The 15,306-nt window shown below is 55.2% G+C and overlaps 1 protein-coding gene across 2 annotated transcripts in view; it reads left to right on the top strand.

The window, feature by feature from the left end:
* The window catches only part of CEP72 (centrosomal protein 72), a 34,734-nt gene that overhangs the window by 16,915 nt on the left and 2,513 nt on the right, over nucleotides 1-15,306 (top strand). Inside the window, exons 5-11 of one of the 2 annotated variants that reach the window (XM_023194584.1) lie at nucleotides 377-555; nucleotides 2,907-3,119; nucleotides 4,865-5,166; nucleotides 6,308-6,443; nucleotides 7,621-7,817; nucleotides 11,134-11,260; nucleotides 14,785-14,896. In XM_023194584.1, the coding sequence (XP_023050352.1) occupies nucleotides 377-555; nucleotides 2,907-3,119; nucleotides 4,865-5,166; nucleotides 6,308-6,443; nucleotides 7,621-7,817; nucleotides 11,134-11,260; nucleotides 14,785-14,896 (1,266 nt within the window). Of the gene's footprint in view, nucleotides 1-376; nucleotides 556-2,906; nucleotides 3,120-4,864; nucleotides 5,167-6,307; nucleotides 6,444-7,620; nucleotides 10,314-11,133; nucleotides 11,262-14,784; nucleotides 14,897-15,306 lie in introns of those variants that run through there. The other variant, XR_002726831.1, reaches the window with a different exon arrangement.

Below are 15,306 nucleotides of genomic sequence, written 5' to 3' on the forward strand. Positions count from 1 at the left end.
GGATTTGGCCCAGTCCTGGTGGGGTTCTGTCCAGTGCTGGGATTTGGACCGGTCCTGGTGGGGTTCTGTCCAGTGCTGGGATTTAGACTAGTCCTGGTGGGGTTTGTCCAGTGCTGGGATTTGGACCAGTCCTGGTGGGGTTCTGTCCAGTGCTGGGATGCTGTCGTGTTATCATGTGACCTGGCCATTGCTCACCAGTCGTCCTTGGTGAGTCCCTCTTCAGCATCACTGCAGTGAAAGCAACAAGACCTGCCGCCCCACGGTTGCACCAAACTGCTCCCCTCGGAGACCGTGCAGGTATTTTCCTTCTTGGGGTCTGTGTGGGCCAGTGTACCGCTGGCTCGAGTGATGCTGATGAGTTTGCTTTTCCTTACAGACCATGCCACCCCAGAGCTAAGTGCACCGAGGCCTTGGCCAAGCAGAGCCTGGTCATGGACGCAGATGACGAGGCAGTCCTGAACCTCATTGCAGAGTGCGAGTGGGATCTCGGCAGGCCTCCCGGGAGCACGAGCTCCAGCCAGAAGGAGCGCGAGGCCGACTCTCGTGGTTCCCAAGGTGCGCTGCTCACCCACCAGGAGGCCAGTGGGGCCGCTGGCTCTGGGATGTAGTCGTCACTGGCCTTGGAGTGCACAGTTGCACTTTTCGTGGGACTTACCTTTAAGGGTAGGATCTTCATGATGTCCTTGTGTGCTTTCGAATGCCAGCCATTTGGACTACAGATTTATAAAAGGACAAAGTTAACGTATTTGAGTGTAGTCATACTGCATGATGGCTTAAATTGTGTCCTTCTGAGATCACGGGAAAAGGCAAACTGTCTACAATAGACGAGAAGCCTGGGGTTCTGTGGCAGGTGGGGCTGACGTCTGCGGCAGCCGCAGGGGCCTGTGGGAAACCCTGAACTCAGGCTGCCGCGTGTAGACCCTCAGATCCCTACACGGGTGTCACGGAGGCTCCATCGCCCGGCAGTGCCGCCCTCCACTGGGACGTGCTGATAGACTTTAGCTTCATTTATTCCACCTCCATTGTGAGTTTCTAAGAACTTTTCATGGAAACAACAGGTGGAGACCTGAGTTTGGGCTGAAATCTTAGGTTCATCTGTGCCAGGACGTCTGCCCTGTGGCAGCAGTGCCCGAGCCGCGTCCTTGCCAGCACTGGGCGCTGAGTCCTTTAATCCTAGCTCCGCTGTCGGGGTTGTGGTACCTGTGTATGGCTTTAATTTGCATCCCGCTGCTGTTGAAATACTGGCCGTGTCTGTCTCTTCTTTTCTCTCCGGGTCTGCCCACCTTTGTTCTGCGGTTGCTTCTCTTAGTATGGAGTCCTAAGAGGTCTTGGTGGTTTTGACACAAGCCCTTTTTCAGGCACAAGTGCTGCCAGTTTCCTCCTTTCTGTGGCTTGCCTTTTCATTTTTGGAACAGTGCTTTGAAGAGCACAAGTTTTAATTTCAGTACAGTCCAGTTTACGAAGAGCACAAGTTTGTTTTGTGTTTTGTTTTGTTTATTTTGAGATGGAGTTTTGCTCTGTCGCCCAGGCTGGAGTGCAGTGGCGCGATCTCGGCTCACCGCAACCTCTGCCTCCCGGTTTCAAGTGATTCTCCTGCCTCAGCTTCCTGAGCAGCTGGGACTGCAGGCGCCCGCCACCACACCCGGCTAATTTTTGTATTTTTAGTAGAGACGGGGTTTCACCATGTTGGCCAGGCTGGTCTCCAACTCCTGACCTCAGGTGACCCACCCGCCTCGGCCTCCCGAAGTGCTGGGATTCCAGAGTGAGCCACCGCACCCGGCTGAAGGGCACAAGTTTTAATTTCAGTACAGTCCAGTTTTTGAGTACTTTCCTTTGATGGTTTGGGCTTTTGTGTGCCCTGTGAAGGGAGCTGTGTCCACCGCGTGATCGTGAAGATTTTCTCCCGTGTTTCCTCACAGTTGTCCCATAGTCTTAGTGTCTCGGTGTACAATTCACTGTTTGGAGCTTTTGTGTGTATTGTGAGTTAACGAGTCAACACATTCCCCCTACATGTACAGTTGTCTGTTTGTATCCACTGGTTTTGAATCTCTGGAGTCAACCAACCATGGATCGAAACTATTTGGAAAAAAACAAAAAAAATTACAATAGAGCAATTAAAAAATAATACAGTATAACTATTTACACAGCATTTATTTATTCTGTATTTTTGTAGAGAGGGAGTCTTGCTATGTTGCCCAGGCTGGATTCAAACTCCTGGGTTCAGGCGATCCTCCTGTCTCAGCCTCCTGAGCCTCCCGGACTGCAGGCATGTGCCACCGTGGCCAGCTACCGTAGCATTTATGTCGTGTTATGTATCGTAAGTAGGCAAGAGATGACTCAAAGTACACAGGAGGGTGTGTGCAGATTATACACAGATACGCCGTTTCACGTAAGAGAGTTGCATGTCCTTGACTCTTGCCATCCCTGGGGGTTGCCGGGAACCAGTGCTCTGTGGGACTGAGGAATGACTGTACATCCAGTTGTTCTGTTGCCTGTCATTTACAGAAGTACATTCAGTTGTTCTGATGCCTTTTGTTGAAAAAACTCTTTTTCCTCATTTAGTTACTTGGCACCTTTGACCTGAGACTGTCTGGACTCTGTCTTCTGTTTTGTGTGACTTTTTTTCTGTTTTGTCTTCATTTTGTCTGACTTTGCTCCACTTCATGCGGCTTGATTCTTGCTGCCTTGTCCTGAGTCGCGCAGGCGAGTGGTGCCAGTTCCCAGTTCCCAGCTCTCCTGTTGTTAGGAGTCACTGTGGATTCACTCCGGTGTCACCAGCACGTGATTAACCCCTCAGTCTAACAGATACCATATGCTATTCAGAAGCTTAAAATGTAATTTTTAATGAAACAAAATTTTTATAATATTTTATGAAATATTTTATTTACAATATTTTAATAAAATAGAATCCAGACATCTATTGAGCCCGCAGTTGCTACAGTACCAGTGTGGGGACTCCGGGAAGCAGTGCCACGAGACGAGGAGGAGCAGCCGTAGAGGGTGCCATCTGGAGAAGACACCTTGGAGCCGGCCCTGTGGAGAGTTTCCGCCACCTTACGGAGCAGAGCTGGAGGCCTCCCGGCCTCCCGGGCCACATGGGTACTTCACCCCAGACCCAGGTACTTACACATGTCTTAGTCTGTTTTCTGCTGCTGTAACAGAAAACCGCGGACTGAGTAATTTATAAAGAACAGAAGCTCATGTGGCTCATGGAGGCTGGGAAGTCGGAGAGCACAGTGCCAGCACCTGGTGCTGGTCCTCCCGTGGTGCAGGCGGCAGCAAGCTCAAGACAGAGAAATGGAGCCAGACTCATCCTTTATCAGGACCCCAAACCTGCAATACAGCATTCCTGCCTCCCTGAGGGCTGGCCCTGTGACCTGATCACCTCTTAAAGGCCCTCCACTTAATACTGTTACAATGGCAATAAGTTTCCAACTTAGGAACTTTGGGCGATTCCTTCAAACCATAGCAACATGAAATCCCTGTCAACTTTTATTCCCTTCAGTTCCTTTTTAAGTAGTTAAATATTTTTCACAACGTTTGCTTTTACTATGAAATTTCTCCTGTTCTCTTTGTATTTATTTGTGGAACTCTCCAGAATGTCTTTGGAAAGAATGCAGCACATTGAAAGTTATAATCCATTCATGGTTTAGATTCATGGTTGGTAAATAGGTGCTTTTTCTCTGCACGTGTGTGTGTGTGCACACCCTCCCTCTTCCCTACCCTCACCCCTCACTAATGCACACACACTTTCTTTTATGTGTATGGGCCCAGGTTATGGCTGTAACTACATTTTGAAAATCAAACGCGAGAAAAGTTAACCAAGAGCGTCACGTGATATCATGTGATGCTCACCTGTGTGGAGTAAGTATCAGAAAACCTCCTGCCGCAAGCAGACCGGACACAGTGGCTCACGCCTGTCATCCCAGCATTTTGGGAGGCCGAGGCAGGCGGATCATTTGAGGTCAGGAGTTTAAGACCAGCCTGGCCAACATGGTGAAACCAGGTCTCTACTAAATATACAAAAATTAGCTGGGCATGGTGGCAGGCACCTGTAGTCCCAGCTACTCAGGAGGCTGAGGCATGAGAATCGCTTGAACCTGGGAGGTGGAGGTTGCAGTGAGCCTAGACGGCACCACTACACTCCAGCCCGGGCAACAGAGCAAGACTGCATCTCAAAAAAAAAAAGAGAAGCCTTATCTCGAGTGACCCTGGCACCTCCTGGAAGCTTGCTCATGCCCGGCTGGTGAGAAGCAGGGGACTAGCCAGGTTGTCTGTCAGCCGCTGCAGGACGTGGTGGGTCATCTTGAGTTGTGCAGGCTGTGGTGGTGGCCAGGGCTGTGCCCGTTCTGTGCCTTCTCCTGCCTTCATTGTCCTTCCACAGATAAGTTCACCCTCCCCTGGGGCTTGTGTGTCCCGGGGCCTTCGTGGTCGGCACCGTGCACAGGACCCACCACTTTATGGACCGCTAGAGTCTGTCGCCTGTCTTCAGAGATGGTTGTGTGCTTAGATGTTGTTTGGAACGCTTTGTTGAAGCGTATTGCACGTCAGTCATCACGGGGTGGACACGCTAAGCTGGGCGGTCCCCGTCTGCTTCATCCAGACTCCCCCAGAGGTCACGTGTTAGCACATGTGCTCCACTGTGCCCCTTCCTCCCTCGGCACCCTCCATCTGCGTGTGTCTTTGTGCAGGTGGACGGATGTATATATGCACATGGATGGGTATGCGTGTACATATGTAAGTGCGTGTGTGTGTCCGTGTGTGTATGTACGTGGGCATACACATGCCTTTTAAAAGTTACAGTGCCGAACACTGCACCCAGAGAATTTGGCCTGACGTGGGCCCCGTCCTCTCTGTATTGCAGACTCCGTTGGTACTGAGGACTCGGCTTCTTCTCAGAAGTTGGATTTGTCAGCAGAAATGGTGCCTGGTTCCCTGCCAGCCCCCGGAAAGTGCAGGAAGCGAAGAATACCTGGTGGAAGGTTCCAGGCGTTTTCGGACCAGGAAGGTCTGGGCTGCCTGGAGAGAACTCATGAGTCCTCCGTGCCCGAGGAGAGCCTGAGCAGACAGAACAGCTCAGGAAGCAGGAGTGGGAGGACCTTGTCTCAGCCTGAGGCCTCAGAGTCTGAGGAGCAGAGGTCTCGGGGCATGGCTGACACCAGAGAGGTGAGAGAAGGGCTGGGGGGGCAGCAGGCCCACGGTGTCCTGTTCCTAATGTGGGGCTGGTAAGGCTTTGGCAATGCCGTGATTACACCTACGGCATTGACCGTGTCCCAGGATAAAGGGAACCATTACACTTAGGTTTCCAGGGTGCTTGCTGCTGGGTTTTGTTGGACATGTGCCTCTGTGCCACACGTTGCCCCTGCAGTGCTGTTCTGAGTGGAAGCCCTGTGGTGGAGAGAGGGGACTCTGCCTTACGGTGTACGGGGCGTTTGTCTCCAAAGTTGGAATCGGGCATCTTGGCCGGCTGAGCCACTGATGACCCTGTCGTGAAGGGAGGATCCTGGAGGTCGTTGTGATGAGAGACCGAGTTCCTTCGTCTTCAGGGTGGCCTAGAGGCCAGGGAGACAACTGGCACAAGCCCAGTCAGAGGCGTTGAGACACGCCTGCTGTAGACACGAGCGCAGACCCCCCAGAGGGGAACAGGCAGGGCCTGTTCACTTGGTGCTTACCACAACGAGGGCTTCAGACTCCCAGGCAGGCAGAGGAGCGGGAAGGTGCTGAATTGTGGGACGGGGAGGGAGGCATGGCTGCAGCTGGAGGCGGCTCCCTAGCAGCACGGGGTGGGGGGTTCCGGAGCTGGGTGGGGCATGTTTGATGTCCCCGGCAGGTCCTGAGCTGGAAGGGAGGCAGAAATGGGGGAGGTGGGTGGTCTGTTTCAGGGTTATGTTTGACCCTGGGCCGTTGCTGGGTGCGCCTGTCACCCTGCCAGCCTGACTGCGGGCGCGGGCTGCCTCCAGGGCGCTCCCTTTCAGCACAGGCTCCGACCACGGCCTGGGCGTGTCTTCCGCTTCCCTGTCTGGGTTAAGGGAAGGAGTCTGGGGCCTGCTTGAGTTGGGAATGTGTGGGCCCCGTCCTGTCGTGTCATCGAGACCTCACTCATCCAGGACCGGTGCACCTGGCTAAGCCTCACTGGGCAGGCACTGCTAAGCCGCCCTCCACCTAGCTCAGGGCTGGGGCCTCACAGCACCTGCCCTCCCCTCCGTGGTGCGAAGGCATCCCAGGGTGTGCTTGGGGCACCTGCTGGCATTCAGGACCTCCGTTACCACACTGACTCACTGGCCTCATGATTTTGTTTCCGTCACAGCCATCTCCCGGGTCACGCTCGGCTCTACCCGGGAAGAAGACGACCCTGCAGGCGGCGCTCCTGGAGACGCTCTTGGACCTGGTGGACAGGAGCTGGGGCGGCTGCAGGTCCCTGCACAGCAATGAGGCATTCCTCAGTGAGTCACGATGGCTGCTGCTCTTGCCCTCCAGGCAGCGTCTGTGTGGGTTCTGGGGTCCTCTGCCTGTGGTGACCTGAGAGTCATCTCAGCCCCAGGTGTCCTGTGTCCCCTCCCACAAGCGTGTGGTGGTCCCACGCCTGGGCCCTCCCTGGCAGTCTCCGCCTCTCACAGTGGCCAGGGCTCTTGGGAGGCACCACATGGGCCTGGGCCTGTGTGTCCCCTGCTGTGCTCTGGGGTGCTGGGGGGCCTGTGACCTTGTTTTGCTCAAAATGCTGTCCAAAGGGGCTTGGTTCTGAAGGCTGTGTTCACGTGGGGATTTGGAGTTTGGAAGCTGCTCAGCATCTTCTCCCCTGACGTGGACGTGTGGCCTGTGCTGGGCCTGGACGGCAGAGCTTTTGGTCGGTGTGGGGCCCAGGAGGGTGGTCCCTCCCCAGAGGACTTGGGTCTGTTTGATTCTGCCAGGCAACCCGTACATGAACACACTGGGGCCTCCCTCATCCGGGGTCACACTGGGAGACCAGGAGATGCCGCGTCCCTGGGGGCACCTTCTCTTTGTCCTGCAGCCTGGGGTGTGGCTGTGTGTGTCCCTCAGGAGCCTTGCCGGTGTGCTCTCCCGGCAGACCCTGGGCACAGCTCTGAGCTGTCTGAGTGCCCCTCGCAGTGTCGTAGCCCCTCAGCTCCTAGAATGAGGACGCCCTGCAGTTGAAGCCCACCCGGACCCCAGCCCCCTAAACCTCCCCTCTCCCTAGGCTGGTGTCCTGCGGGAGCCTCCTGAGCTTGTTGTCAGTGGCAGGGGGACTGTCCCAGGCCGAGGCCACTGTCCCAGCGTGGAGTTGCCAGCTGGCGTGTGCACTGCGGTTTCCACACAGGGCGGTTGGTGCTTGTGGAAGACGCAGCGAGTTGTGGCGGTGCCACTGAAACCTTGAGACACAGCGGCCCCTATTTGCCCCTTTTCTTGGGGGTTACCTCTTCTCTTTCTTCAGTTCCCACCCTGCCCGTGTGTGGACGCACAGAGCCTCAGGTGGTTTTGTGGTGCCAACACCCCTTTGCCCCCTCCCTGCCTGCTGTCTTTTTGAAGCATCGTCTGTGAGATTCAAAACATACTGAGCCGATTTTGTTTATATGTCATCCTTTAAGGCTGAGTGCTAATGTAATATTTGATTTTCACTCCTAGCTCAGGCAAGACACATCTTGTCATCTGTTGAAGAATTCACAGCGGCTCAGGACGGCTCTGCGACGGTGGGTGCAGACGTCGGCTCCCTGGCTCTGGAGAGTAAGTCCCTGCAAAGCCGCCTTGCTGAGCAGCAGCAGCGGCACGCCCGGGAGATGAGCGAGGCGACGGCAGAGCTGCAACGCACACGCCAGGAGCTGGTGAGCCCGCCCTGGCGCCGTGTCTGTGTCCACGTGACTGGGGGAAACACGGCTTTGACTTCCAGGAACGAGGCAGCTCCTTGAGGCCACACTGTCCCAACTGCCATCTCTGCAGCCCCACGTCTCCCCTCCCTGCCCAGCACCCGCCCACCCCCAGGAACGTGGCCTGCCCTGTCTCACAACAGGCCTGGAGCACTTTGGAGACAGCAGTGGCGCTGGCCGCCTTCTCTCCTTGGAGGGGCTGGGCTGGGGAGGCGGGCAGGGGTGACGCCAGCTGGAGACGGTCTTTAGTCCCCTGTCCTCTGGCGCAGTCTGCCCCGTCCCCTCCCGAGAGGTCCAGTGTACCAGGTGATTGCAGGGTCCCTGCCGCTGCCCTGCCTGTGCATCCTACCCCGGACCACTGGGCGCTGCGGGAGCCAGGCCTGGACATGACTTTGTCTTGCTGACCCGTCTCTCAGGGCCTCGAATTGGAGACAGCTGAGGCCACTCTCCTTTTACGAAGGAGATGACGGCCAGTGTTCCATGGTGAACTGGGGCTGCAGGGCAAGTTACCCCAAAATGAACAGCTGAAAACCCACGTTTATCCCCTTGGATTTCTGTGGGTCGGGCCTGAGGCTCAGCTCAGCTCAGCCAGGCGCGTCTGGCTCCCTCTCAGCTGTGGGCCGGGGCCACCGTCTCGTCTGAGGCTTCATGGGGCAGGATCCTGCCGGGCTCCCTCCACACTGCAAGGGCCTCCCCATGAGCTGCTGGTGTCCTCTGGACAGGGAGCTGGTGGTCAGAGAGCCACACCCAGACAGGAGCCACCCTCCGGGAGTCCTGGTGTGAGGGCAGAGCTGTGTGAGGAGGTGCACACCCAGAGGGGCCTTGTCAGCCTTTGTAAAATGGGAGTGAAGTCGGCCCGGGACGGCTTCGAAAACTGCCTCTGAACTTACCTGACAAGTACATACTGTTTCATGGGAACCTACATCTCAGAGATCCCACACAGCGCTTCCTCTTCAGAGAAGAAAAAGTACAGATGACAAAACAACACAGGCAGCCTCTGTTTAAACGCACATGCCCCGCCCACCCCCCCCTCCCCCCGCCGGGTCTGGAAGCCTCAGCACGTGGCCTTCATCTGGAAGCCTCCATTTCAACGTACGTGGGTCCCCATGCCCCCCGTCCAGAAGCCTCTGCATTAAACACATGTCCCTGTGTCCAGAAGCCTCAGTATTTAAACAGACGTGCCCCCCTCCCCGTCCAGAAGCCTCTGTATTTAAACACAAGTGGCCCCCGTCTGGAAGCTGCTATTTAAACACAAGTGGCCCCCGTCTGGAAGCTGCTATTTAAACATAAGTGGCCCCTGTCTGGAAGCCTCTGGATTTAAGAACATGTGGCCCCTTCTCTGGAAGCTTCTGTATTTAAACACACGTGAAGCCTTTGTATTTAAACACACGTTGGCCGCTGTCTGGAAAGTGAGCTGGGCGCTATCACCGATGATGTCTTTTCTGTGGGACGCAGCTGGGCACACCCCTTGCCCTTCTGAGCCTGGGACCGGACGGAGCCGACAGGTGGAGCCCGAAGGTGTGCTGAGCGCCAGTGTCACCGGGGGTGGGAGTCACGTGCAGCTGTGGCTGCTGTGGACGCCTGCTTTTTCGCCCTCTGCAGTTTGCTCAACCCTGTCCCTTGGGGCAGCCCTGGGCCCCAGGACAGAGCAGCCCCGGTTCCCTGTCAGGACGAGTGATCAGAAGGATCTGGCAGCCCCAAGCCCCTTGGGTAAGGAGCAGTCAGTACGGTCAGGAACCCTGCGGAGGGAGCAGCCAGGCAGGCTGGTGGGCGCTGCCTTCCAGGGAGGTGCACATCTGTCACTCCAGAAGCACCCAAGTTTACTCTGCCACGTGAGGACGCTCATCCCTCGGTCGCATCAACCTCGACTGTGCTTCCTTCAGAAGCTGCAGTCCAGTGTCCTGAGGCAAAGGTGGCCCCACTCCCAGCTGCTGTGCCTGGCACGGCCTCCGAGGCAGATGGGCTGCGCCAGCCTAGGTGCAGTTGGTCCTCTGTTCCCTGCGCCTGCTGTGGCCTAGACTCCAAAAAATAAAAATTAAACAATTAGCTAGGCGTGGTGACACGCTCCTGTCATCCCAGCTATTTTGGGAGGTAGAGGCAGGAGGCTCAGGAGTTGAGGGCTGCAGTGAGCTGTGATTGCTCCACTGACCTCCAGTTTGGACGACAGAGCAAGACTTTTCCTCAAATAAACTAATGAAAAAGAGCTGGGAGCCCATAGCCCTGCCTTAAGAGCTCACCGTGTCCTTGGGAGGCAACACCATGAGACGTGACGCTGCCAGGAGCTTTCTGGATGACCCAGAGCACCGCGCGGAGGGCAGGTCGTGCTGGTTGGCACCACTGCAGCAGACACCTTGGCAGAAGGCCGTGAAATGAAGAACTGGCCAGGATAAGCCTGAGGGGGATGGTCTCAGACCCAGTGATCAGCTTTCACCATGGGCATCAGGGGCCGGGGGGGTGCGTGCATGCTGAGGGGGCTGTCGGTGGGTGGGCTCGCTGAGCGGAGAAGGACAAGGTGTAGATACCCCCAGCACGAGGCTTCTGCTGTACAGACTCAGGCGTTCCCTCCCCTGGTGGCAGTGAGTTGGGGTCTGCTCAGCACCCCCGGCCCCAGGATGTGCCTGCTGGTGCCTGAGAGAGCAGCAGCCTGGTGAGCCTGGATCCCTGGGGACCCTGGTCGCAGCTGCTGGCAGCTTGGATGGCTCACACCTCACCAGGCACCCTGGGGCCGGGGAGGGGCAGAGGCTGCCGTGTGGCTGCAGGCATGGCCCTTTCCGCTCCTTGATGACACTCGTCCTGTGCTCTGGGTCTTCTCCATACTTTGAGGATGTGAAAGGAGCCAGAACAAAAGGAGGTTCCTGCAGGGCCACCTGTGCCTCACACTGGCACCAAGGCCTGGGACCCACAGTGTCCATGAGTGCGTCCTGGAAGAGGCAGGGCTCCCCCAGCCACCACCGGCTGCCCCGCCCAGCATCAGGCCTGCGGGTCCTGCTGGAGCACATGCCTCGGAGACCCGGGTGTGGGGCTTTCACGGGGCTGGGGCGCTCCTTTCCATCCCTCTCGTCACTCGCCCCCTCCCCTGAGGGTGCTACAGGGCTGGGCAGGGCAGGCTGGGGGCAGGGAGATGTGCCATGAAACCAAATTACTGCCTTTCACATCGTGACTCCAGGTATGCAGAAGGAACCCTCGGGATTCTCAGAAGGTTTCGGTTTTATTTTCTATACACATTTTACTGAATTTGACTTGCGCATTTTAAGTGTATTTTCTGTGTCCCCAGGATGATTTGAGACAACATTTAGATAAATCTTTGGAAGAGAACAGTAGCTTAAAATCGCTTTTGTTGAGTATGAAAAAGGAAGTGAAGAGTGCAGACACTGCAGCTACGTTAAATTTACAGATCGCTGGTAAGTTTGGTCATTTTGTAAACTGTAAGTGTTCAAATGTGCCTAGGTAATGAGGAAGGCGAGCAGCAGCAGACGCAGTCGGTAAGTGGGGAGCCGAGCCCCTGCCTTGCTGGCTGGCATGGAGGCTGCCTTGGCCGGAGTTTATGGTACATACGCGTGTCTGGGGCAGTCCGGGTGTGGATGTGGGAGGCAAGGCCACCTCTGTCCTCACCCTGCCCGGCCGTCCTCCCCTCAGCACAGGGTGTCAGGGCTGCAGCTGCTGGAGTGGCCTGGTCACTGTGGGATTTGCTGCTTTTGTCTGGCGTCCTCCCACGGTTATGCCGCCGTCGAATTTGGTGAACGAGCCTGTTGCCCAGCGTCTCAGCGTTACAGATTCAGGTTGCATTTCTGGTGAACCCGTGTTTCTCCCGAGCAGGCCTGCTGTGGTCACTGTTTCATCCAGATCCAGATCTTTCTCATTTCTCTCTCTCCACGTTTTTTGTTCTATTTTGCTATTTTTACAAAAGTGTTTTCAGTATTTCAAGTTCAGATACCTGGATTTTAAATAGGGAAATGCTGACGGAGTCTGCTGTCCGTAGTAACCTGCTCGGTGTGGCGTGGAGTTTCTTGGAAGTTTTGACTCATACTTCCCTGAGAATGACAAGTGGAGCATCTTTTCCTGGTCTAACCTCTCAGGGCTCACGGGCTTTTTCTTAAAGTCCAGATAATAACTGTTTCAGGGCGCGTGGGCCTCATGGCGTCTGTCCCAACCAGCCGTGGCCTTTGTGGCAGGGAGGCAGCCGCGGATGAGGCCTGTGGCCGCTCTCTCCTCTGGGGCAGCGTCTCCTCACCTCTTTCACCTGTTGGTTTTTATTGGGTTGTTTTATCGAGTGGTAAGAGTTCCTTAGAGTCTTCTTTTTTATTTACAAATTTTGCTTTTCTGTCTTCTGTTTCTTTAAGACATTGTTATGTTTACAACAGGTCCTTGAATAACTCTGTTCATTCAACATCAGTTCGTTGGAAAGGTGATGAGAAAAAACAACCAGTGCTCTGCCCGGGGGAACTGTGTGTGTGGCTTGCCCTCCCGGCTCCTGGTTTCTCTGGTGCGCTGGTGTCCTCCCACGCCCCGAAGCCGTGCACACCAGAGCGTTGGTGTGTCTGACCCGTCCCGTCCCGAGTGAGCGCAGGTACGAGCCGCCCGCCGTGCAATGACAACTGATCAGGGCTGGTTCCCGCTCCACGCCCTGAGCTGCTGGGATGGGCTGCAGCAGTAAATTATGCAGTAAATTATGATGTAACTTGTCTTTATTACTCAGTCTTAAATGTGTGCATCGCTCCCATTTATTGTAATGTTTACTGTTAGAAGTGTTTTGGTCTTTGGCGGTCTGGTGATGTTCTTGCGACTAGAAATTGCTGTGGGAGCGTCACTCTTGCTCCCGTCGGCGGCCTGTGTGGATGGTGAATTCGGCTTCATTCTACGGTGGTCACTTTGCTTTGTGGCCGTTTCCGGAACCATCAGCACGAAGCGAGGACTTGCTGGACTTTCCCTTACACTTCTTCTTAGCAACTTCACTTGCCGTGTGAATTTATTTTATTGCTAATTCTTCCCCGAGTTCAGACCTCTCTTTTCTGACATTTCTGATTGTGACTTACGTTGTTTTTCGTTTCTTCTGTCATTTCCTTTTTGTTTTCAGCTTATTTTGAAAGAGTGGTTCTGGTGTGGGTCCGTTCTGGGAGCGTGGCTTTCACTGTCGTAGGGCTGTTCTTGTGCCCTAACCTTTTGCCTTACAGAAACTGGGATTTGGCTTCAGTACTTTCTGCTTCTTTTTACATGAAAATTATGCTTCTGAATTTCAAGGAGGCAGGGTCAGGGCACCTTTTCTGACCTCATGGATCAAGGACAGGGCAGTCTCCTATTGGGGATTCTCAGGCCCTGTTCTCTCCTCCACCCTTCTCTGATGCCGTCGTCCTGGTTGACCTTGACCCTGACCCCACACCAGCTGCTCCTCTTGGTGCAGGCTCTGTTGTAGAAGGGACCAGGCAGGTCAGCTCTGGGGGATGGCAGGGCTGCCTCAGCTTTTCCAGACTGCACGGGGGCCCCTGGCCTCACCCTCATGGGCGGGGCAGGGCTATGGTTTCCTGGTTGGCCCACTGGGTTTCCCAAGGGAGCAAGGGCACGTGGGGGCTGTCCCGTTCTCAGAGCTGATGGCCACAGCCACCCTCTGCTGATGGCTGCCTCACCCCCGCAGAAGTGGACGTGATGTGTGACTTGTGGCCGTTGGGGGTTTGTCCCAGCCTCTTGTGTTTGGGGTCCCAAGGCTTCCTCGTCCCTGGGATGCTGTAATGTTGTCCTTGGGGTTCTGGTTTTGCCATCTAAGGACTCTTGGTTTGACCACCATGGGGACCGGAAGGTCCCGAAACTGTGCCGCCCTGCGTTTCCTTCATTCCTGCCCTCTGTGAACATGTCCGTGGACATGGACTCCATGTGGCGTGGCCTTCACACTGTGGATGCTGCTGTGGCACTGCTGCCTCGTGGGTGAGAAGAGCCTGCCATCGGTGCCACCATCACCCTTTGCCCACCACGTCCCCCCCGGCGTTCTCACTGCCTCTGTCATATGTGGTTTTGCAAGAGTGTGTCTACATGTGGGTTTATTTGTATCCCGTGTTTGGATCTGGGGAGCCACTAAATCGTATCTCTCTTTTCCTCTTGCTCTGGAAATCCAGAAACAGGCAGGAATTAGTAGATGGAAACCAGCCACATTTTCAGTCACTGATGGATGCAGAGTCAGAGGGCGCTTGGGAGACCTGTGGCCACTGTGGGCTGCTTAGTGCTTTTCCCGAAACCCACAGGCCCTCCCTTCAGGGGTAGAGTGTGCTTCCTGGTGGAGGAGAAACCAGCAGACAGGCCCAGTGGAGGGGCTGCCAGCCAGTGCTGCCTCTCCCTACCCTCACACAGGGATGTGGCTGCGTGGGGGCCTGTGGAGGGCAGACCACACAGCTTCAGCCTGGGGAGGGTCCAGGGTAGAAACAGCACAGGGTGGGGCCGTGGCATTCATGCTCGCCCTGTCTTTGAGTCTCGTTAAAACTGATCTTTTGGCCGGGCGCGGTGGCTCAAGCCTGTAATCCCAGCACTTTGGGAGGCCAAGATGGGCGGATCACGAGGTCAGGAGATCGAGACCATCCTGGCTAACAAGGTGAAACCCCATCTCTACTAAAAAAAAATACAAAAACCTAGCCGGGCGAGGTGGCGGCGCCTGTAGTCCCAGCTACTCAGGAGGCTGAGGCAGGAGAATAGCATGAACCCGGGAGGCGGAGCTTGCAGTGAGCTGAGATTCGGCCACTGCACTCCAGCCGGGGGGAAAGAGGGAGACTCTGTCTAAAAAAAAAAAAAAAAAGACAAAAAAAAAAAAAACAAACTGATCTTTTCCAGCTATATTCTTTATCTGGTAACCAAGATCTAGTTTAAATGTAGAATTGTTTTCATTTTCAAAATGCATGAGTGAGTTTTACTAAATAATGGTACTTTTTATTTCTTTCTCTTTCAGGACTTCAAACAAGTGTGAAGAGGCTGTGTGGTGAGATTGTGGAACTGAAGCAGCACCTGGAGCATTACGACAAGATCCAGGAGCTCACGCAGATGCTGCAGGAGAGCCACAGGTACCTGCCCATGAGGCTTGGGTGGGCCCCTGAGGGGAGAAGGCCCAGGCACAGGGAGGGTGGGGCCGGACTGGGTCACACCCAGAAGGCACAGAGGAGCAGCTCCTGAGTCTTGGCTGATGATATCCAGAATCCACTGCTGAAGTTTATTGAAACTTCCATAAACTTTCCTCTCTGAAAACTGAGGCCCTTCCTGCTGTTGGATGTGTGAGGCATGGATCGTGAAGTGTGACCCATGAGGTATGACTGTGAGGTGTGGATGTGAGGGCTGACCATGAGGTGTGACCATGAGGCATGGACTGTGAGATGGGACCGTGAGGTATGTGACCATAGGGTGTGGGCTGTGAGGTATTGACCCTCAGTGTGAGGTGTGACCGTGAGGTGTGGACTGTGAGATGTGACCGTGAGGT

The sequence above is a fragment of the Piliocolobus tephrosceles genome, chromosome 4 (genome assembly GCF_002776525.5).
Source record: "Piliocolobus tephrosceles isolate RC106 chromosome 4, ASM277652v3, whole genome shotgun sequence".
Lineage (NCBI taxonomy): Eukaryota > Metazoa > Chordata > Mammalia > Primates > Cercopithecidae > Piliocolobus > Piliocolobus tephrosceles.